General features: G+C 35.7%; 1 protein-coding gene across 2 annotated transcripts in view; it reads right to left on the reverse strand.

Annotated features, from left to right (window-relative positions):
- The window catches only part of LOC149802536 (cGMP-dependent protein kinase 1-like), a 248,197-nt gene that overhangs the window by 150,461 nt on the left and 71,924 nt on the right, over nt 1-25,812 (reverse strand). For both annotated transcript variants that reach the window (XR_016420045.1, XM_089951780.1), the window contains exon 3: nt 8,215-8,381. Coding sequence is in view for 1 of the 2 variants with exons in the window: in XM_089951780.1 (XP_089807906.1) it covers nt 8,215-8,381 (167 nt within the window). In the remaining variant the exon portion in view is untranslated. The remainder of the gene's footprint in view (nt 1-8,214; nt 8,382-25,812) is intronic.

A 25,812-nucleotide genomic window follows, 5' to 3' on the forward strand; every position in this document is an offset into this window, starting at 1 on the left:
GTCGTTGTGCAGTCAACCTTGAGCCAGGCAACTAACTCTTCCTGTTGCTGTGGAGTTCTTCAGACCATGTCACACATTGTGAACAACTGTCCACTGATAAAGTTCCCCGATAGACTGCAGGCTCTGCATCATGCCGATGATGGTGTTATTAAATGGCTGAGTGTATTTTGTAATACCAATACTATATTTAGAACATGATGTATGTACATTTTCAAGGTCATTTGCTTTGTAAAAACGCAAATGGCTAACATGTAATTTAAAGTTAGTTCTATTTTAGAACTATACTGGTATATTTGGAATAGAATCTTTGCAGACAGTTTATCAAAACAATCAAGTCTTGTCTTCAAACTATAAAGTAGCTTTTGCTGCTTATGCTGCTGCTATTTTTCAACACATATGCCATTAGTTTTTAGAAAAGAATACAATATTAATAATAATAATAATAACAATAATAATATAACTGATAATAATAATAATAATAATAATAATAACAAAATTAAGACTTAATTCAGTTTTTACCTTCATAAATATACAAAACTGCATACATGTTTTGTTCTGAGAAGGTGGAAAGAATAAGTCTGATATAGGGATACATCGAGGCTATCAGACAACGATGGTGGAAAGTATGAGTCTGATATTGGGATACATCGAGGCCATTAGACAAAGATGGTGGAAGGAATGAGTCTAATATAGGGATACATCGAGGCCATCAGACAAAGATGGTGGAAAGAATGAATCTGATATAGGGATACATCGAGGCCATTAGACAAAGATGGTGGAAAGAATGAGTCTGATATAGGGATACACTGAGGCTGTCAGACCAAGATGGTGGAAAGAATGAATCTGATATAGGGATACACTGAGGGTGTCAGACCATGATGGTGGAAAGAATGAATCTCATATAGGGATATATCGAGGTTGTCAGACCAAGATGCATTTTTATGCTATATTAAATGAGTTCTTTCCTCAGAATAAAACATGAATGTGGTTTTGTATTGGTTACATACCCCAATTTGTATGTTCTGTAAATATTGTTTGCTTTACTGAATGAACAAAATTCAAAATGAACTGGGATTTATAAAAGATCGACTCAATGAGTCTAAAAATATCTACAAGCGGATATAAAAGAAGGCACCTATGTAGTTCAACTCTGGGTGTGTGCTACAGAAATACAGACGGAAAAGCTGTATCGAATGCCATGTCAAGCATGTAAGATTAAATGGGTATGTAATAATATCACCAATCTACTTTATGGCACTCTAAGGTACATGTATAAATATATGCCAAGTGCAGCCATTATCTATTAGTTATTCTATATCTAAATAAACTAATTTTTTCTAAAACAATGAAGAAATATTAGCGAGATCCTTTATGAAGACTAATCTATAAACACAACTTTTAAAAAGCAGACAAAGTGACAAATACAAAAATCTTATTTTTATCAAAGCTGTAAAAAAATTAGGTTTTCATCAGCTCAGCTGCTAAATTTGAATTTATGAACTGCATAAAGATACTACCATATATATGCACTTATAAGAAAAGTCCAACTGTAAACTGCACAGATCCAGATTTGCCATTACATAATGCAGATTCTGCAGATTTTGGTCTGTGCAGTTTGTTAGGAGTAATCAGTAGAATAAACAACATAGATCCTGATCTGCAGGCACATTATGCTATGGCAGATCAGGATCTTTTGTTGTTTGTAGGTTAACTTGACTAATAAGTGAGTATACATGGTAACCGGTATTGTTTTCTGCCCATGAACAAACTATCAAGCTCCATGTCTATTTTGTTGAAAGTCAAATAGGCCTTCTAATAAATCTTATCGGGTTCTGGGTGAGTTATTAGGTAATACTACATAGACTATTAAAACTGGTTTGACATAGTCAGCATGTCGTTTTCATCATACAACTACGCTACTCCCTCATTATAATGCTGTCCATAGGAGTCAGAGTATACCACCTTATAGTGAGACTGTCTTATAATGAAGTCTACCACCTAATGAAATTAAATTTATTACCATACATGCCTCATGAGGAACCATGTTATAATGAAATGGAATTCATTACCATGCATATGTCATGAAGAACCATGTTATAATGAGCCAGGCCACTAACTCTTCCTGTTGCTGTGGAGTTCTTCAGACCATGTCACACATTATGAACAACTGTCCACTGATAAAGTTCCCCGATGAACTGCAGGCTCTGCATCATGCCAATGATGGCGTTATTAAATGGCTGAGCATGTCCTGCACATGATAATAATAACATAATGGCTAGCTGTACAATTTATGGGTCTGAACTCAACAATACATGCCACATCACCATAAGATACTCTTGTGATGACAGCTGGAGAACTTGTCTCAACAATTCTACTGAGTTTTCAGGAAGGACAAAGCCTTGGAGGATTTGAAATAATGAACTTGCTTTTTGGATTTTTATGAGCAGTGTCATCACTACAGCCTGCACAACAATTAGAATTAGTGTAAAAAGTGTCATCCTTACTGTCTGCACAACAATTAGGATTAGTGTAAGCAGTGCCATCCTTACTGTCTGCACAACAGTTAAGATTAGTATAAGCAGTGCCATCCTTACAGCCTACACAGCAATTAGGATTAGTGTAAGCAGTGATCATCCTTACTGTCTGCATGACATCTAGAATTAATGCAAGCAGTATCATCGTTACATTTTGCACAACAATTAGAATCAATGTAAGCAGTGTCATCGTTATGGAATGCACAACAATTAGGATTAGTGTTGACCTTCCTAATTGCAGCCAGTGCAAATGGCATTTCTCCTGCATGATTCATTTTGGTAATGGAAACTTTGACATTTAAAGCATCCAGGTGGGTTGATTACATGATCTTCTACATTAATATGAAGCCTTTATTGATGATGATAAGGTTGGTGAACTGAAGGCAAATGTGTTAATTGTCATTTTCATTTCAAATTGCATGAATTCTCTTCATCATGTCACTCTTTGGGGAGTATGATTCTAATATATTTCTACTTCATCATGCTGAGTTGAGAGTCCATGGAGTTCATGACAGTCCTTGTCAATTGAACCAGAGTCTGAATCCATAGACTTTACAACAGCCATTGTTACTGATTTAAAGTCCATGAAATTCAAAACAGCCCTTGTCTAGCGATGCAATCAGAATCCATGGACTTCATCATAACCCAAATTCTGAGTCCATGGAGTTATTTTTGAGTCTTATAAATTCTGTTGTGATTGATTTTTGGGGGTGTCATTTTCTGGGAGTGTCGTTTTTTGGGGGGTGTCATTTTTGGGGGTGCCATGTCCAGTTGCACAAGATTTAATCAGTCATACACTCCATCTGCCAAGAAGCCCAGTGAGGGGAACTAATACAGGTGTGATAATGCAGCGTACAAATTGATTGGGCTACACTGGTGCTATACACAAACAAAGATTGAAAAATCTTTTCTAGATTGATCTGTGAATCAATGTCTTCTTGGACCATGTATGCAGGACTGTGAAATAGTAAACAAAAGAAGAACCCAAAGGCTTTGATAATCTGTGTGTACTGGGTTAGCATAAATTCAAAATAGAATGTAGAGATATTAGTTCTACGGACTTAGTGTCAGCAGCCAATAGTTCACACTAGGGTCCACCCTACCACCCAAAATGAAATTGAGGCCAAAGTAACATGTTGTACTGAAACAGTTACAACTCAATCACCCATCTGTTCATTTACTAGGAATCTCTTTTCCACCTACTCAGGATTCAACCCAACAGGTTGCCCTCATTATAGCTGCCTTTTAGGACATGCAGAAGGGCACACTGGCCCTGTTATACATACCCATGTCACAGTTTTTGTTGAATGTTCTCTTCATTTAGACATGGCAGCATGTATAATCAAGACATTGGCTGAGTAAGGCTGCATTATATTGGCCCTTTTGTCCCCTACACAGAAAGCCCTTTTGTCCCCTACATATAAGGCCCAAAGGTCTTTGTTACACTGGATTATAAACAGTGCACAACATTCCTAAGGCTGTGGTCTTCAGTTTTTAAATGACTGATATCAAGACATATAGACTAGAATCTTTCCAACACAAAACACCACTAACAGGTATTTACTTAAAATATAAACATGTCACTGAAATTTATTAGACAAAGAAGGAACTTGTTTGAAGAAATTTTTTTTTTATAATTCTAGCTTATTATGATTTGCAGAATTGTTACAAAAGTTCATATTTTTGTACTTAAGCATGAATGCAAGAATTTTGTTCAAAATGTTTTAAAAAATTAACAGTAGAGTTCTAAAACTTGGAATGCAGATTCTGTCAACATTTGCCTCACCTTTTCTTACAGAACTATGATCAAGTATTTCTATTCATGAATTATCCTGAACAAGCCAAATTCATTTTCTACCCTTTTCCAGACCATGATCAAAATGTACCCATTACAATGTGTTCCAAATGAACTATCACAAAGCATTCCAAATGTGCTATTACAAACTGTTCCAAATGTGCTATTACAAAGTGTTTCAATGTGATGCAAGAAAAAGCAGTATGCATGAAAATGCAGCTGACAACCAGGAGTCCAAAAACCAGTATGCATAAGGATGCAGCTGACAACTAGACATTTCCAAACTTCAGAATGCATGAGGATGCAGCTGGACTCTCAGAAAATCTGTACGCATTGAATGTGGCTGGCAAAATTCAGTATGCATAGGGATGCAGCTGGCAACCCGGACTCAGAATTTCTGCATAGACATGCAGCTGGCAACCAAGACTCTCAAAATATATGTATGCATTGGATGTAGCTGCCAACCAGGACTACAAAAAATCAGTGTGCCTAGGGATGCAGTTGGCAACCATGACCCTCAAAAATCTTTAAGCAGCTGCCGAGTCTCTCCAAAAATCAGTATGCATGAGAATGATCCTTGCAAATAAGTCTCTCCAAAAATAAAAAATGCAGCTGGCAATCAAGACTTTCCAAAATCTGAGTCAGACAAGCCCCCAAGGGTAACAGGAAGGGGACACAAGTCGAAGTGTCAAAATCTGAGGCAGACAAGCCCCCAAGGGTAACAGGAAGGGGACACAAGTCGAAGTGTCAAAATATTGTACCTTCAGCAAGCCCAGGTGATATATTCCCACCCCAAACTACCTTTGTCCTCTGACTTTAACAAATTCCCATATCATGATCATTATAGGGAGACAGGGGTGTGTAAAATGGCCCCTTCACATCTCAGTAACTACAGCATGTTTTTTTTTTTTCTTACAAGTAGATGCACATAAAATCCTGCTTGGCTGATTCATAAGTGGTCTCATACTGTACACTGAATGGGCCACACCCATATTGTGTATCTTGCATCTTTATTTACACAATGGGACACTGATTAAACCAGAGACTTCCCTTGTGCTTGTCTGATCATATCTCCACCAATGAGCAATGTTCCTAGCTGATGCTCTTTAGTCAATTTCTGCAACAGGTTCATCATATCTCCATCAATCTTGATTACACAGAACCCATGAGACTGAAATCAAACTATTGGCAAGCACATCAAAAGTTCTACATCTGTAACCAGGAGTCACTTGGAAAATCTCATGCATCAGCACAAACATGGGACTTGGCCATTGTATAACACTATATGGTGAGGACTCTGATTCCAAAATACCTAGTTTCTTGTCCTGGACTTAATTTGTTAGCTCTACTGGTCACATACTAATGTGATGGCCTGTTTTTTGTCATCTGTTCAACATCCATCTGCTAGCACACATTCGTTATCACTACCCCTTCTAAATTACTAGAGATATTGCTGTAAAACTCAACCTAAATATCCACCCTATTTTCCAGTTGGTCCTAAATTAAAATGGTGTCCATGGACATCCAATGTGGCCACCACAACAGACAATTTTGGCATAATGATTTCTAAAAAAATCTAATTGGTCTGAAAAGAAAAAGGACCTGACACCTGGTAGCATCTTGAAACTGTTCTTGTAGATGCTTGTCTTGAACAGATGACCAAGCATACATTAGGCTTTCACTAAAAGAGATCTTATGATATCTAGTGCTGATCAGACCTCCAACATGATGGCCATGGCAGCCATGTTGAAAGTCTTCTTATCATTTCTCCTCTTGAAGGTATGGTCTTATAGACATGAATTTTCACTAAACAACTTCTAACAATATGGTAGTAAGTCAAAAAATAAATTATGCCAATGTGGCCAAAAAATGAATGTGAAATATCTTGTTACAGCAACTTTTCCTAAACAGATTGCAGATGGAAATACCATAATACTGTGTTTTTAATTCTCTTCCTTGTATCAAAATGATGCTGATCTAACTGCCAAAAATGACTGCCTTAAAAATCATCCTGAAAAGCTCTATATGTCTAAAGAAGAATCAGACTGGTATGAGGGTCTTCATAAAACACAATAGCAATATGAACTGAATCAGAATGAAAATGACTCTAAAGTGGTACCATTGGCAATCTCTTAAATCATGCTATTGCTACCCCAAAGTGGTACCATTGGCAATCTCTTAAATCATGCTATTGCTACCCCAAAGTGGTACCATTGGCAATCTCTTAAATCATGCTATTGCTACCCCAAAGTGGTACCATTGGCAATCTCTTAAATCATGTTATTGCTACTCTTTGGCACATCTGGTAGAACTAATGTGGAGTTTCACTCAATTAATCCTGGCAATATGTGTTTGGTTCTGTGTGAAAATAGTGTAGATCTGTTCTGGCAATATGTATTTGGCTCTCTGTGAAAACAGTGTAGATCTGTCATGGGAATATGTATTTGGCTCTGTGAAAATAGTCCTGTAAATCTGTCCTGGCAAAATGTATTTGGCTCTGTGTGAAAACAGTGTAGATCTGACCTGGCAATATATATTTGGCTCTGTGAAAATAAACATGTAGATCTGTCCAGGCAATATGTGTTTGGCTCTGTGTGCAAATAGTGTAGATCTGTCCTGGGAATATGTATTTGGCTCTGTGTGAAAACAGTGTAGATCTGTCCTGGTAATATGTGTTTGGCTCTGTGTGCAAATAGTGTAAATCTGTCCTGGCAATAAGTATTTGGCTCTTTGTGAAAATAGTGTAGATCTGTCCTGGCAATATGTATTTGGCTCTGTGTGAAAATAGTCCTGTAAATCTGTCCTGGCAATATGTATTTGGCTCTATGTGAAAATAGTCCTGTAAATCTGTCCTGGCAATATGCATTTGGCTCTGTGTGAAAATAGTCCTGTAGATCTGTCCTGGCAATATGTATTTGGCTCAGTGTGAAAATAGTCCTGTAGATCTGACCTGGCAGTATGTATTTGGCTCAGTGTGAAAATAGTCCTGTAGATCTGACCTGGCAGTATGTATTTGGCTTAGTGTGAAAATAGTCATGTAGACCTGTCCTGGCAATATGTATTTGGCTCTGTGTGAAAATAGTCCTGTAGATATGTCCTGTAGCATATCCACACTCTTGTGCAAGAGTTTGATACTCAGACTGAATTGCCCTTGAAGTCAAATCAAAGGTCAATGCTTGCATTTTTGTACTCTGTTAGGCTTATGCACCCAATGACCTTTGCATAATTGTGTAAACAAATGAAGTTTGACAAGACTGTTGCATTCTAATAAATAAGTGACTGTCAGCACTTAGACACTGATTTCAAGGTCACAAGCCTTGACATGACATTTTAGCTATACTGGCTTGTAAATATATTAAAACCAAGAAGAATGCATGGATTTTAGCAAAATCAAATATATCATTAGAACACCTTGAATCACTGCCTGTTGAAAAATACCTTTTTAAATAATAATTATACATCAACTAAATTTAGCATATGTGAATATCTTAATATTGTTTGCGATAACAAGTTCAATGACATTCTATCCATGGTATCAGGTTCAAGGTCAAAAGCCATGACAAAGAATTCTGTACTGCATTGGTTTTGTGAACATGTTAACTTGAACAGGTAATAAAAGTTTTGTTGCCAAATTTAGTTTGCTAGAGTTTCTCATGAAATCACAGATGGTTTAAATATGGAATCTTATGAATTCTTTTCAGCCAGTAGAGCATCAGTCCCTACAAGGGGCTCTTGTTAAACATTTGTCGAGTGTTCAATATATTGACTCAAAGTTTGATAAAATGTAACCTTGGACTTTAATTTTCAAAAATCATACAGAGCTCTGACTACTACCAAAGCTCAAGAGCTATTCCCCTTTGCAAGTGTGTGCAATTATTGTCTCACCTGCTGCAACGTAGAGATCTTGCCCAGCATCTCCTTCCCTGATGATGTAATGCCCTGCTTTGACTGGTTTCTCATACATGCATTCAACAACCTCACGTATTTGAGTAGACTCCAAGTTCTTAAGGAAGTCATTATCTAAAACTGCATCCTTGATCAGCTGCTTGGATCTGAAAGAGAAAATGGCCAACAGATATAAGATAATGGGTCAAAAAGGAAGGTTATATTTAAACCATTAAAAGCTGAAATAAAAAATAAAACTCTGTTTTATGTGTAACATAGTAATGCATAATGATAGTAAAAAGTTTGAGATCCAAATACAATTTAGGGCCTTGATGTAAGAGCTCTTGGAATCTTGGAATGTCGCCATCTTCACAAGCCAGGGTTCTGATACCTTAATAATTATTTACATTATATCTATTATATCAATAATGTAGCTAGTAAACTGTATGCTTCAGCATCAACACTTCTTATTTTTTGTCAATGAACTCTCTAATGCCAGTGCAATATCTCTTACAAGGTGTCAGCAATAGCATAAACTTAATCATCTGAGTTTAGTTACTGTATTTTGATGGCAACTTGTACAAATATTAACTTCAACAGAGTGCATTCATGAACAGTACGTATCTGGCCTTTTAATTTTCAGTGGTGGCAAGCAATATTTTCTTCTGAGCTGCGATATTTTATTTTCTTGTATCTCAAGATAGTTAGTTTCCCTTCAAATTACAGTGGATAAAATATGGTGTTATTTCACTATATATCAGAGCAAGATATAAAATCCTGCTATTGATCAACAGAAAAACATTGTTAAAAAGTGTCAGACCCTTGCCCTATTAAAGTGCCAGACCCCTGCTCTATTAAAGTGTCAGACCTCTGCCTTATTAAAGTGTCAGACCCCTGCCCTATTAAAGTGTCAGACCCCTGCCCTATTAAAGTGTCAGATCCGTGCCCTATTAAAGTGTCAGATCCGTGCCCTATTAAAGTGCCAGACCTCTGCCCTATTAAAGTGTCAGACCCCTGCCTTATTAAAGTGTCAGATCCGTGCCCTATTAAAGTGTCAGACCCCTGCCTTATTAAGGTGTCAGACCCCTGCCCTATTAAAGTGCCAGACCTCTGCCCTATTAAAGTGTCAGACCCCTGTCCTATGAAAGTGTCAGACCCCTGCCCTATTAAAGATTAAATAGCTGGTCCCTAAAACAATTTTAGTATTTCAAGGTACATATTGCTGTATGTTAAAACAATTTTAGTATTTCAAGGTACATATTGCTTTATGTTAAAACAATTTTAGTATACCAAGGTACATACTGCTGTATGTGAAAACAATTTTAGTATACCAAGGTACATACTGCTGTATGTGAAAACAATTTTAGTATACCAAAGTACATATTGCTGTATGTTAAAACAATTTTAGTATACCAAGGTATATATTGCTATATGTTAAAACAATTTTAGTATACCAAGGTATATATTGCTATATGTTAAAAAATATTGCATTATACCTTGCTACAAAATATTTTGTGGTACATAACTCTAGAAATCAGTATAGTTCAAAAACCATTGGAACACATGCTCAGTTGACAAGATATAAACATTGTTTCACAAACCTAGATCTGCATTTTATGGGTCATGTCTTTCGTAATCTATTTGGATAGAATAATGGATACAGATATGTTGCTCATATTGAAGAGACCCTCAGGAGTACGATTTCATGCATTCCACATCATCATTTAAAGAAAGGTCATTGACCCTGAACATCCATCTTCTCCTTTCATTTCACAACCAAAGTTCTTCTGTTTAAAGTCATACAGAGAACATTGTGAGAATGGGGCCCTTAGTGATAAAACCTATGCTAATAGCCCTAATTCTAATTATCAACATGCTGCCACAAAATAAAAAAAACAAACATTATGCATAAGCAGATACAGCATTTGAAGCCCCAAAAGGAAAGTCATTGTGGAGAGAAATTTGTATCAGAAGGGTTCATTCATGCAATGGGCTATGGAAACATCAACCTCTAAATAAAAAGATTACATGACAAGAAACTATAACGGGTTACACTTGTATATGGTTAGCATTTTACCACAAGTCTCACTGAAACAACCCTACAATTACTGACAGAATAGCAGCCCCCAAAAATACAAAAGTACAATCACTGTTGTTAATTCTGGACATTGGCTTGGTATGGTTAGTCCAGATCCAGCTTTTCATATTAGACTTAGTGTTCAGACTCAGGTTTTCTTATTTGACTCAGAAGAGTATGTCAGGGAACCAGTCAAACTATACAGGGTACTACAGACACTTTAATCTACCTATGATGTTCATGAAAAAAGCTGAAACAATCTGCATAAAAATGTTAAAATAATGATACATCCTTGGTCATGTCTAGAAGAGAGCAGGAAAGATTACAATTACATTTCTTGTAAACTATGTTGTCTTGACTTGAGCATTGCCTATGGCAGGCAAGATTTTGTTTGCCAAAAAGTGAATTCCGAAACACATAAAAATGATGTTGCATCAAAATGTACCTCTAAATCATTGACCTCTATGGGATTTGAACCTGTAGCGATACAGCTGAACTGGAGGTCATTAGGGCCCAAGTCTATTTTACAAACATTTCAGGTGAGCATGATCTTACAATTGCCTTTTAAGTTATTGGACCATGTATCTAAACCTTTACTGGTCTGAAAATAGCATAATCTTACAATTGCCTTATTGAACCACACATCTAAACCAATCCCAGACTGACAATAGCATGATCTTACATTTGCCTCATCTGACCATATGTCTAAACCATTTCCAGTCTGACAATAGCATGATCTTATAATTGCATCATTGGACCATATGTCTAAACCATTTCCAGTCTGACAATGGCATGATCTTACAATTGCATCATTGGAGCATATGTCTAAACCATTTCCAGTCTGACAATAGCATGATCTTACAATTGCATCATTGGACCACGTGTCTAAACCATTCTCAGTCTGACAACAGTAAGATTTTATAAATGCCTCATCAGACCACACATTTAAACCATACCTAGTCTCACAGTAGCATGATCTTACAATTGCCTTGTCAGACCACATGTCTAAACCATTCCCACTCTGACAATAGTATGAACTTAGAAACTTGCACTTGTCTAATAATAACACGATCTTACAATTGCTTCCTCAGAAACAAACAACTAAATGGTTCCCTGTCACACAATAACATGATCTTATAATTGCCTTATTGGACCACACACCTAAACCATTCCCAGGCTGTTAATAACACGATCTTACAATTGCTTCATCAGACCAAACAACTAAATGATTCCCAGTCTCACAATAACATGATCTTATAATTGCCTTATTGGACCACACACCTAAACCATTCCCAGGCCATTAAGAACACAATCTTACAATTGCTTCATCAGACCAAACAACTAAATGATTCCCTTTCACACAATATCATGATCTTATAATTGCCTTATTGGACCACACACCTAAACCATTCCCAGGCTGTTAATTACACGATCTTACAATTGCTTCATCAGACCAAACAACTAAATGATTCCCAGTCTCACAATAGCATGGTCTTATAATTGTCTCATCAGACCACATTTCTAAACCATTCCCAGTCTCACAATAGCAAATAGTTATCAGTGTAGTTGAACAAAAACTACATTATATTGCAATGCTGTAAGTCAATTCAGAAGACATTGTGATCAATATTTCACCCAACCCTTCTGCATAGCAAATGATGGTAGCAATGATTCTAAGAAGCTGTACTCAGTTATTGTAGGATATTTTGATAACACAGAGTTGTAACTTAAGCTTTTTTTTCAGTCCCAGCATGCAACAGAGCCTTTACAAGGGAAACTATTTTCACAGTTTTAGATGAAGATTTGAAAAAGAGAAAGGTACACTAGAATAAGTGTATTGCATTTGAATCAGACAATGCTTCAGTGATGACAGGTTGCAATCAAGATGTTTTTGCACTTATAACTTGGGTGAATCCAGCAGCATACTTAAGTCTATGCTCATACCATTTGATACATTTAGCATTGAATCAAAAGGGGCTGATAAACTGCCTGTGAGCATTGATGACTTGCCAGCAGATATGTCAAATTATTTTGTTAACAGTGTGAGTTTTGATAACTTGTAAGTGGACATGTCATATGATTTGGATAAAAGTGTGAATACACAAATGCAGCTAAAGGGTATTCAGAGTCAGTGTGGAAAAGAAGAGAAATAAAATATTGAAGCATTGTATAACAAGATAGTTGTCTTTTGGTGATGGCACAAGACTGCTGGAACAATGGGAACCTTTACAAGTATATTTTGAGAAAAAGACCAAGAAGCAAGAAAGGCTGAAACCTAAAGTAGTAAGTCTAGTACAAAATGAAAATGTTCCTGATGTGTCCAGTCACAAAGAAGGAAACAAAATTAATACAGTCCAAGTACATGCAATAAAACACTGTACTGTGATAAATTTAAGACTCGCATTAACACTACCCCCTAGTCTGTCACAGCAGACAAGACTGAGAAAACAAAACCGAGGAAGTAGCCTTTGAGAGAGCTAAATCCCTGAAACCAGTTCAGAAGACTAAGTCTAGATAACAAGATTGACCTTAACACATTAACCCCTGGTGATGAGTTTATGTGGCAGGAGGTAGTAGCCTAATGCTGAGCTCGGTAGTGTCAAGGTCATGTAAGATACACTAAAGTGGGTGGTATTATAGAAAGGCAGGCAGATGTAGCTCTACAATGATACCAAATAATCTGGAAGTTCTAGTTGAACTAAAAATATAGAGGGAAAAAACTCATTTTTTGGACCCGATTATTTTCCACCCAAAACGCGCCCGTGATCGTTATCCGATTTTGTGTTAGGATTTTAGACTTTTTGGTCTCAGATCTAAGGCAGACTGGTATGAACTGCAAACAGACAGATGAACCATTGCAAAAAGTAGGATAAGATTGGAGTTTGGAATAATGTGTGGTCTTGATTTGAAAATAATGTCCTTAAGCAAAAAGAAAAAAGAAAAAAAAGAACTCCAACTTTTACCCTTCTGCGCAAGCGAAATAGCCAATGAAAAATGATGTTTCTAACACAACTAGGCATTACATTATTGGATAATCACCTGGAAGTTGATGTATTAGGATGTATTCAGGAATAGCTTTCGAAATGTGTTTCCTACTCGAATTTCAAGCGAAAACGATAAAAACCTCCAGAGGTTGATGTGTTAGGAGATTCAGTTACAAAGAGGAAAAAGACTGAGTGTCTAATGCTCTGCAGTCAAGAAGGCTGCAGCTTTACTGCTTATTTCTAGACCACATCATTCTATTATTGAACAAACATAACCTAATCCTGCAACTGGAAGAGCCTATGATCCACTAACATACAGAAAATATGCTTGAATAATTCAAGCAATTGCTGGTCATAAATGCTACAGAAATGTCACAAACCAAGCATCTTACTGACACTGATTAATAATGACTGAAATGCATCAGACAAGTCTGATGATATGGTACAGTTAGAAACAAGAAAATACATTGCAGTAAATGAGCTTTATGAAAGTTGCCTTATCAAGTCTATAATGATGTAAGCGACTGTTGCAAATGTGAATTTACATTGTTAAGAGGCTACCCTTAAATAATAAACTTCTAAAGCACAGTCCAGGGCTGATGTTTCCTAAAGAATGATGATTGATTTCAGCAGTGTGATATATACTTTCCAAGGAGATTTATATGTATGAAACCCAAGGAAACCAACTGGCAAGACAACCTGGAAGCAGAGTTTTTAAATTACCAAGTGGACAAATTTAATTCTGAGATCTTAAACACTGAAAGAATTGACATGCAATGGGATCTTATTAGTAAACTCAAGGATGAAACTGGCCAGTAGAAATACAAATTGTTGTCCAGCATCATGAAAGCAGCACTTGTTATTGCTCATTCAAATGCAAATTATTAGATGCTTTCATTTGTAACATATATCAGCTGATAGCTTGAAAGCAATCCTAATCATGGGAGGGAAATGCTTCAAACAAGAGTTTAACAAGAAATTTCACAAAAAGTGAAAAAGTGCCTTGAACCAATCACAACAGTAACATTAAAGTGCAAGTTAAAACAAGAAAACATAACAGTTGTTAAAACTTTAATTTTTACCAGTGCTTGGTACATTTTCTTACACCTTAAGAATAATTGGTTTAATGTACTGAAAGCTAGCAACTGCCTCACTAAGGTACTGAAAACTAGCAACTGCCTTACTAAGGTACTGAAAACTAGCAACTGCCTTACTAAGGTACTGAGAAGGTCTCTTTAGGCTTGGCTTGTCTTTATGCTACAACAGATTTTCTGAGTAATACATGTATTTATGACTTGTATTTTTAGAAATACCAAAATATGCACCCAATAAGTATTCTCTTTTTCTTTCAAACTCATTTCTTCAAAGTGTAATACATAGTACCTGCAATTACAATACGGTATACACAAGTACTCAATTATAAAACGAGTCCAACTGCAAATTGCACAGACCCAGATCTGATAACACATAATGCATCAGCAGATTTGGTTCTGTGCAATTTGTTAGGAACAATCAGTAAAACACACAAAATAGACTGATCTCCAGGAACATTATGCTACGGCAGATCACAATCTTTGTTGTTTGCAGTTTGACTTGACATATAAGCGAGTATATATCGTTCAATCCTGAAATACGAAGAGCACCCTAAGTGGTACACTGAACACCATTGATGTGGTGCTAATAGTATTATTATACTTATTTTATATAAAAGCTCTCTTTATGTGGTCAGATACTCAATAACTAAAAGACAGTATCCATTTAACATGTGTATAATGTCTTGTTGCTAGGTGATGTTTGTTTTGCAATGGTAAATCAGATGCTCTGCCTCATCCATAGCTGTATTCCTTTTTCTCAAGTTCAAGCCATCCATAATGTTTGGTAAAGGTAAACGAAACAGAACCCAAGTTTTCTGCAGAATCCATTTTTATTATTTAAGTATATCTCTGACCCTCACATTTGATCTATTGAGCCTAACATCAATAGGTCTCTTTCCTATCTCAAATACAAACCAATCCCAGAGCTTGGTCATAGTTTGTATCATATGGCTTTAGCTATTTTGTGGTCATCCTTCTTACAACCCAACCTTGACCTTTACCTTGTAACCACTAAATTCAGTAGTAGTCTTCCTAATGTCTCAAATGCAAGCCAGCTACAAAATTAAGTCAAAGCATATGGTACAGAACTAAGTTTTGTTGAAATAAATGTTCCTTTTTTTTCACTCCTTACAACCTCAACATTTGACCCCCCTAATGAATAGTGTCTTTCTTTTCTCAGATGCAAGTTGACCACTCTGGTGGCCTAGTGGTTAGAGTGTCTGCCTCGGAAGTGGGAGGTTGTGGGTATGAACCCCTGCCAAGTCATACCAAAGACTAACAAAAATGGTACTAACAGCTGTCTTGCTAGGCGCGCAGAATTAAGAGGTCAGTTTTAGGACTGGTCAGCCGAGTGTCAGGATTATGTGGGAAGAAAGAGATTGCACCTATTGAACAGGTGACTTTCTTGGAAAACAGAGAATGTGACTATTGTACAGAAGAGTTTCTTGGAAAACAGAATGTGACTATCATACAGGAGAGCTTCTTGGAAAACAGATTGTGACTACTGTACAGGTGACATTCTTGGAAAACAGAATGTGACTATTGTACAGAAGAGTTTCTTGGAAAACAGAATGTGACTATCGTACAGGACAGCTTCTTGGAAAACAGAATGTGACTATCGTACAGGTGACTTTCTTGGAAAACAGAATGTGACTATTGTACAGAAGAGTTTCTTGGAAAACAGAATGTGACTATTGTATAGGGGAGTTTCTTGGAAAAAAGAATATGACTATTGTACAGGTGACTTTCTTGAAAAACAGAGAATGTGACTATTGTACAGATGACTTTCTTGGAAAACAGAGAATGTGACTATTGTACAGGAGAGTTTCTTGGAAAATAGAATGTGACTATTGTACAGGAGAGTGTCTTGGAAAACATAAAATGTGACTATTGTACAGAAGAGTTTCTTGGGAAATAGAGAATGTGACTATTGTACAGAAGACTTTGCAAAAATAGAGAATGCACCTTGTGAAGTGTCGAATTTTGAAGAACAGAAAATTTTCAAGTGGAATGCATTGTGCAATTAAAGTCTTATCACAGTTAAGCCAGGAAAGTCTTTGTGAAAGGTCACTTCGAACTTTCATCATTCATCTCCCCCCATGTCAGTGTAAACTTCAAAGGAACAATATTTCCAACCCAGTGAAATTGACCGGGGTATCTTAAAATGGTCTTTAGAAGTAAGCATTTGAGCTACTGACCCTAACTGCTTGGTAGGAACCTATGTCCACTTATCATATTTTCAAAGGGAAAATTGTCATGCACTGTTGTACACAGATTATGTGCTGTCTAGATCTGATGAAAGAAATTATTTCTTTGGGAAAGATCAGGGACCCTTGCCTACGATTGGGTAGAATAAATTAGGGCGTACACTTTAGAGCAATCTGACTTTAAAGTGATGACCCTAGTGTAAATTCTTTAGTCTGGGAATTTTCTAAAAGTGGAAACTTTGTCTCGACTCCGTGGAAGCCTAAGGTTAGTGCTTTCCTCGTGAAACAAGAAAGGGACCAGTGGTCATCATGTAAAAGGAAAGGCATGTTTAGTGCTAGGATGCACAAGTCCTGAAGGAAAGAAAAAAGAAAGGAAAACAGCGACGAGGTACACAATTTTAGTTTCACATAATATTCTATTATTTTATTGCTTGTTTATGCAAATGTATTTGCTATGACTAGGTTTCTATACTATGTATCGTTTATTCAATTCATGGAAATGTGTTGATGTTAGAGTTGTTATGCAACTTGCTTTATTCAATTTCTTGAAAATATGTTGATGCCAGAGTTATTATGCGATATATTTTATTCAATTTTATTGGAAGTGTTGATGATAGAATCGTTATGCAATTTATCTTTTAATTATACAGTTATTCATTCATTGGTAGAATTTATTGCATGTGATCCAAATGTTCATATGTGTAGGATTTCATATGGTTATATGAAATAACTTCCTTTGTTTTTGGGACGGTGCAGATCATCATGAGTTAACGATAATTACCTAATTATTTCTGATTTTGTAATGTTTGGATAATCATGTAGTTAAGGAATGCCATGAGTTACATTTCTTTTGAATTTCATGCAATAGTGATCGAACATGTAGTAGCATATGTAAATTGATTTGGTAATACTCACTAGTCACGTGGTAATTTAAGACTTGCTGCTGGAAAGCGAGGTCAATGTCCTACCGTACTAAGTCAGAATTTACGCAGTGTGTGGATAGCCACAGGCTCTGAATAACGATTAAGTGAATTGTAGTTATGTGCCTCTGAACATAAAGTATACAGTATTATGGGGTAAATTTGTCCTTTAAGGAACAGCTTTCTGAGAGAAGGATGAGACAGTCTGAAGACAGGAGCACAGGAAAAGAAAGAAAGAAGGACAAGGTCAGAGTAAAAGGACCAGGAAGTTCATGAAGGGGCAGAACCTAGAGTTTGGAAGGATGAACTAGGAGACGTTGATAAAGAATGAAGATGATGAAATCAATCATGGATATTGTGCTCTTTCACCTCTTGTTATGATGATGTAATAAATCCAAACTGGACACACCTGTTAAATTCTATTTATATAATCTAACTTGAATTTGAATTACCGTTTTAATTTGTTCTGATTAAATTTGTTATTTTCTTGTCAAAGGGGGCTTGTATTGTTTTGTTTCTTCCCAGTATTCTCGCTTAGTTCTCTGTTGAAATTCCATTCTTCTTTCACTCCTGCCAGGCTATAATATCGAGGGAGGTCATCCTCTGGATAATGCAGCCAAACCCAATTAACTGTCTTTATAAGAGGGGAATGTTACACACCTATTGTACAGGTGACTTCTTGGGAAAACAGATAGCATTGTATCTACTGATGAACTTAGCCACATCTTTTTATAAGAAAAAAAAAGGGTATTTCTGCAATAAGATTAAAAAATTACTAGGAACTGCTCCACTCAAATTTTTGTTACTTTTTAACACAGTTTGTCTATGTCACACTTTCCAACATAAAGTTACTATGTCTCAGGTAAAACAAAAGGTATCATTAGTACTAATTTTGGTGTAGTTTAATCTGCAAATTTATCTCTGAAATCGGCATTCTGATCCTGAATGGAAAAAGAAATTGTTATTAAGCGTGGACTTTGAATTATGTAGAGAAAATTTGACAATATAGGCTTAATTTACCAAGGTGTCAAATCTTTTATTTTATATAGCTCATACACACAGATAACCCAATGGACTTTGGACAGAGTGCTTGACCAACCCAATCAAGTAGATGGAAAATGTGATGGGGTAAATTTTCATTTTAACTGAGTGATTGGTTAGGTCAATAGTCCATTGGAATATACATTAGACAATTTTTTGCATAAATTATTCCAATTTTTGGGTTGCATTTTTAAGTAAATTTAGATTATGTTTTTCAATTCAACAGAGCAATAAATTTAAGTCATTTAGGGTCCTAGTGCTGGAGAAAAGTATACTCCTGATAAATTATGAAACATATTATCTCAGAAATCTGTAAAAATGGCATTTATATTACAATTCCACAAAAGCGAGAAACTTTCTGCATTTTGCAGAAAAATCCACAGGTGGGATCACTGAAACTTACATGACTCACTGAAATACATAGTCATTTCTGACTTTGATACACAGGCATAATATTAAAATAGTCAGTGCTAACTGTCAAATCAGACTTAATGTACAACCAACTATGCAAGCGCTCTGGTGGCCAAAGTGGTTAGAGCATCTGCCTTGGATGAGGGAGGTCACAAGTTTGAACCCCTGCTGAGTCACACCAAAGACTAATAAAAATTGTACTAACCGCTGCCTCACTTGGTGGTCAGCATTAACAGGTTAGTGTTAGGACTGGTTGGCCTGGTGTCAGGATAATGTGACTGGGTGGGACATGATGCCATATGTCTGCAGCATGATGCCCCAGTGCAAGACATCACTATAAACTGCCACACTGCAGACATCATAATGAAATGACTGAAAATTTATTAAAGCTACATTAAAAATCCAAATCACACACACACACACTGTACTAATAAATGAAGAAATGTAGGGCCTTCAAATGAGCTTTGCCTTGCAACAGGGTTTTACAAGAATATAGCACATTTCAGAAAATGAAAGTTCCTAACAACCTGTGATTGTATCTAAATTAAATACTAATTACTTCATCATAAACTGTTTCAAATATTTATTTCACTCAAAGCTCATTATTTAACTGGCAGAATCTGCGACAAATGTTTGGCAAGGGTCTTTGACAGTGGCGTCACTAGGGGGATGCGGGGGGTGCAGACCGCACCGGGTGACACCATCTCAGAGGGGTGACACCAAAATGAAAAACTGCAAATTTTACAGAGCACACACTGCTCGGTCTCGTCGGATTTCATAAGCGGATAACCAATCATAGTTAAATACATGACTAGCAGGCACAGCAGTGGCATCGCTAGGGGGATGCGGGGGGTGCGGACTGCACCGGGTGACACCATCAGAAGGGGTGACACCAAAATGACATTACTAAGGATTCTGTATGGTCTGTTACGGAAGGAGGACCATGGGGGTGACACCATGAGCTACTGCACTGGGTGACACCAACCCGAGTGACGCCACTGGTCTTTGATAAACACATGCAGACAATATCACACTCAATCTGTGACAAATGTTTGGCAAGGGTCTTTGATAAACACATGCAGACAATATCACACACAATCTGTGACAAATGTTTGGCAAGGGTCTTTGATAAACACATGCAGACAATATCACACTCAATCTGAATAGATAGTATTTTGGCAAACAGAGCACTCACATTTGAACGGTCTTGACCAAAAGTAATTTTGGTAATAGTTAGGTCCTATTCATGCTATTTAGATCATATGCATGCTATTAAGGTCATATGCATACTAATTAGGTCATATACATACTAATTAGGTCATATGCATGATATTTAAATCATTTTATACTATTTAGGTCATAAGGATGCTATTTAGGTCATATGTATGCTATTTAGGTTATATGCATACTGTTCAAGTCAAATTATGCTATTTAGGTCATATGTATGCTACTTTGGTCATATGCAAGCTATTCAGGTCATATGGATGCTTTTTAGGTCATATGCATGCTATTTAGGTCATACATATGCTTTTAACTTAGGTCATATGCAAGCTATTCAGATAGGGATGCTTTTTAGGTCATATGCATTCTGTTTAGGTCATATGTATGTTATTTACGTCATATGCAAGCTATTCAGGTCATATGCATACTTTTTAGGTCATATGCATTCTATTTAGGTCTAATCTATGTTATACAAGTCATATGCAAGCTATTCAGGTCATATGCATGCTATTTAGGTCATATGATACTATTTAGGTCATATGGATGCTATTTAGGTCATTCATATGTATGCTAGGTCATATTATACAATTTAGGTCATATGGATGTTATTTAGGTCATATGTATGATATTTAGGTCATTGTATGTTATTTAGGTCATATGCATGTTATTTAGATCACATATATACATGTGCACTTCTACTTGTGCCAATTTTTTGAGAAATCATAAATTTTCAGTATTTGCCATGGTTGTTTCTGAGATGCATATCTAAACAAAGTGTCATAAACATGTGACAATATGTCTGTCTGTCTGTGTACATGCACAAAACAATTTAAAAGCAGTCAAAGTCTTTATCTGGAATCCATAAATGGGTACAATGATACCCATTTCAATGTATCATCCTTGATGTATTTTAATAAAAGAAATGATCATGTAATGCACTTCCAACAATGAAAATATTACTACTACATCTACCTACATCCATGTATGTAAGCAATACCTGTCGTGTATGTGTGCTATATAATATACTTCCAATAATGAAAACATTACTACTACATCTTCCAACATCCATGTATGTAAGTATTACCTGGTATGTATGTGTGCTATATAATATACTTCCAACAATGAAAATATTACTACTACATCTTCCAACATCCATGTATGTAAGTAGTACCTGGCATGTATGTGTGCTATATAATATACTTCCAATAATGAAAACATTACTACTACATCTTCCAACATCCATGTATGTAAGTAGTACCTGGCATGTATGTGTGCTAAATAATATACTTCCAATAATGAAAACATTACTACTACATCTTCCAACATCCATGTATGTAAGTATTACCTGGTATGTATGTGTGCTATATAATATACTTCCAATAATGAAAACATTACTACTACATCTTCCAACATCCATGTATGTAAGTAGTACCTGGCATGTATGTGTGCTAAATAATATACTTCCAATAATGAAAACATTACTACTACATCTTCCAACATCCATGTATGTAAGTAATACCTGGCATGTATGTGTGCTATATAATATACTTCCAATAATGAAAACATTACTACTACATCTTCCAACATCCATGTATGTAAGTATTACCTGGCATGTATGTGTGCTAAATAATATACTTCCAATAATGAAAATATTACTACTACATCTTCCAACATCCATGTATGTAAGTATTACCTGGTATGTATGTGTGCTATATAATATACTTCCAATAATGAAAATATTACTACTACATCTTCCAACATCCATGTATGTAAGTAGTACCTGGCATGTATGTGTGCTAAATAATATACTTCCAATAATGAAAATATTACTACTACATCTTCCAACATCCATGTATGTAAGTATTACCTGGTATGTATGTGTGCTATATAATATACTTCCAATAATGAAAATATTACTACTACATCTTCCAACATCCATGTATGTAAGTATTACCTGGCATGTATGTGTGCTAAATAATATACTTCCAATAATGAAAATATTACTACTACATCTTCCAACATCCATGTATGTAAGTAGTACCTGGCATGTATGTGTGCTAAATAATATACTTCCAATAATGAAAATATTACTACTACATCTTCCAACATCCATGTATGTAAGTAGTACCTGGCATGTATGTGTGCTAAATAATATACTTCCAATAATGAAAATATTACTACTACATCTTCCAACATCCATGTATGTAAGTAGTACCTGGCATGTATGTGTGCTAAATAATATACTTCCAATAATGAAAATATTACTACTACATCTTCCAACATCCATGTATGTAAGTAGTACCTGGCATGTATGTGTGCTAAATAATATACTTCCAATAATGAAAATATTACTACTACATCTTCCAACATCCATGTATGTAAGTAGTACCTGGCATGTATGTGTGCTAAATAATATACTTCCAATAATGAAAATATTACTACTACATCTTCCAACATCCATGTATGTAAGTAGTACCTGGCATGTATGTGTGCTAAATAATATACTTCCAATAATGAAAATATTACTGCTACATCTACCTACATCCATGTATATAAGTAGTACCTGGTATGTATGTGTGAGATGGGTTTAGCAGCATGTCTGCACAATACTGGTTGTAATATTAATTAATACACAGATGCACTACAGCCATAATTCCATGTGAGATAATGACTGTCATGAGGAATAATCTCTGAAGAAAATGTCAGCTGAGCAGTAATGAAATCCAAGACAACTCCCAGATGATATCATTATCGAACAGGTTGAATAGAATTTAAAGGTACAGTAACATATTAACTAGACATTTCACACCATGCTTAATGCTAAATCACATTTGTCTTTGTGACAGGTGATCAATCTCTTTTTATTGAATTTCCCATTGAACTGTTTCCTTGTATTACATTTTAATGCAAGTAAAAACCTAAATAGGAAATAGCAATAAAAAAAACGATTGATCACCTATCACACAGACTAAAGCCTTGAATAAGCAAAAAGCAAATGACACAAATAAGGGACTTAGACTGATGTGTTGAGGAAAACTAACAATAAGGGACTTAGACTGATGTGTTGAGGAAAACTAACAACTATGCCTTGCTGCATTTTTGGTTTGGTTTAGTAATTTGTTGCACAACATCACATGAAGGTTATTCAGTGCAGAGGCTATTGAAGTAACATGACTTGCTAATGGACACACATGGTAGCTGACCCAGACCAATCCAATAGTAGGATTCAAACCCTTCCAAGTTCCATCATTGAGTCCAGCAACCTAACCACTGAGCCACCCATTTCTCTTTCTATTCAGATTGTTTTGTGTCCTTTCTGAGTTTTAAATGGAATTGCAGTGGCTAGTACCCCTGACTCATAACTAAAAGAATGTAGATTCTAATCCAGATCAACCTGGATCAGCTACCATGATGTGTCCATGGGAACTGTCTACCAATTGACTCTGAACTAAATAACTTGTGATTCTGTACCATAAAATACTGAACCTAACCAATTTTAATTTTATATATTGCATTTGCTCACGTGCAATCAACATCCAACTGTAACAAGCATAGACATAGATCTGCCATAGCATACTGTGCTAGTATTCTGCATCTACATTGTTCTATTTATAAGTTCAAATAGCCTTGAGTCTGAGCCCATGGTAGCTCAGCTTGGAAAAGCATTGGAATCACAGGCTTGATATCTGCTCAGGTTAGCCTGCATCTACTGCGTTTGTCATGTATATTTAATTTGTATTTGTTAGTTTCTTCTCCATGATAATATGTTATGTATAATTGTATTTTGGACTTGACCTTGTCCAAAATCAAATTCATTGTTTACCTTACCAGTAACATTTATTTTCTAAACAACAGAAAACATAGCTAATATTTTTTCCTTTGATGTATTCAGGTCATCATTAATGCAAGCATGTTTATTTGTGTTTGGGTCTTGGTTTTCCTCATAGATAAAGATGTTTATTTGTGTCTGGGTCTTGGTATTCCCCATGGATAAACATGTTTATTTGTGTCTGGGTCTTGGTATTCCCCATGGATAATCATGTTTATTTGTGTCTGGGTCTTGGTATTCCCCATGGATAAACATGTTTATTTGTGTCTGGGTCTTGGTATTCCCCATGGATAAACATGTTTATTTGTGTCTGGGTCTTGGTATTCCCTATGGATGAACATGTTTATTTGTGTCTGGGTCTTGGTATTCCCCATGGATGAACATGTTTATTTGTGTCTGGGTTTTGGTATTCCCCATAGATAATCATGTTTATTTGTGTCTGGGTCTTTGTATTACCCATGGATAAACATGTTTATTTGTGTCTGGGTTTTGGTATTCTCCATGGATAATCATGTTTATTTGTGTCTGGTCTTGGTATTACCCATGGATAAACATGTTGTTCCTCATGTTTATCATGTTCTTTATTATAATTTTAGTAATAGATTTTGTCTTGTTAACAATCTAGGATGAACTTGTGACCATCATCCTAGATCCACGTTTATGCCCTAGTTTTTTTTTATGGTCTTGTTTACTTGAGAAATTACTTATTCTGTGGCAGAATGAATCTTATGGTTTTATTCAGTATTAATTTGGGTGGAATTATTTATTCAAATTACTGGAATACAAAGTGCTCATCTATAATGTTCTTGGACTGGAATATTTATTTGGAATAATAGTAATTTCAGACAAGAATAATTTTGGATTATATTATTGTGATACATCAAGAGGTTTTTAGCACATAATCACAATCCAGGCCATTGGTACATTAACATAATCAAGAATATAGACACATCAACACATTCAGTATTGGAACTTAACTGGAATTCAGTTGGAATTTTATACATCTGGACTTGTGATAAATCTTCTAGGATTATTTGGGATTTATTTCACATTACTGTAAGTTCTTTTTAAATTTTCAATTTGTTCTTAAGGGAAATAAATTATTTTGTCAAATTCTTTTCTGTTACTTAACTTAGTTTAAGACCATACAGTCATAATGCTTTGGTGTCCTTGGGAAAGACACTTCGTTTCCATTTCCTCTGCATGAGATATTAGGTAATAATATGTTGGAAGTGTCCTTAAAAAACAAGTGAATAATCTGCAAATGCAGACCTTAACCAATATTGCTTATAACTGTACGAGTGCATAACACTGGTAAACTTTACCGTGCATATTGATGAGATCATACTTTAGAACTACAACGTAACTGGATATATTTAATATTTTTAAATTAAATTTGCACTATTTACAGAATAAAATAACGTTATATTATTACAATACCAAGTAAATGGGTGATATGCTATGTGAAATTGGACCTTAAAGCAAATTTGGCAAATGTCATTACTTTTTTCTTCAAATTAGGACAGTTAAATTGCAAAATGTCTGCTGCTGTGGAAAAAGTAGTTCCTTAAGTATGTCCTGTTTTAAGTTTGACATAAAGTAGAGAATCCACTGTCAATACACAACTTGTGTCAATGTATGATTTGAAATTCTGAAATATAATAGTCTGATCATTGATATTTATGTAAGTTTTCCTGTCTGTTTAAAAAAAATTAATATGATAGCCAACCTCCTTATTTTAGCAAACGAGGTCACACTTCATCTGCATCTTTTCATCATGAAAGAATTATTATGAAAATGTGTCAGCATACCAC

The sequence above is a fragment of the Sinohyriopsis cumingii genome, chromosome 3, assembly GCF_028554795.1.
Source record: "Sinohyriopsis cumingii isolate HCF-2022 chromosome 3, ASM2855479v2, whole genome shotgun sequence".
In the NCBI taxonomy this organism is placed as follows: domain Eukaryota; kingdom Metazoa; phylum Mollusca; class Bivalvia; order Unionida; family Unionidae; genus Sinohyriopsis; species Sinohyriopsis cumingii.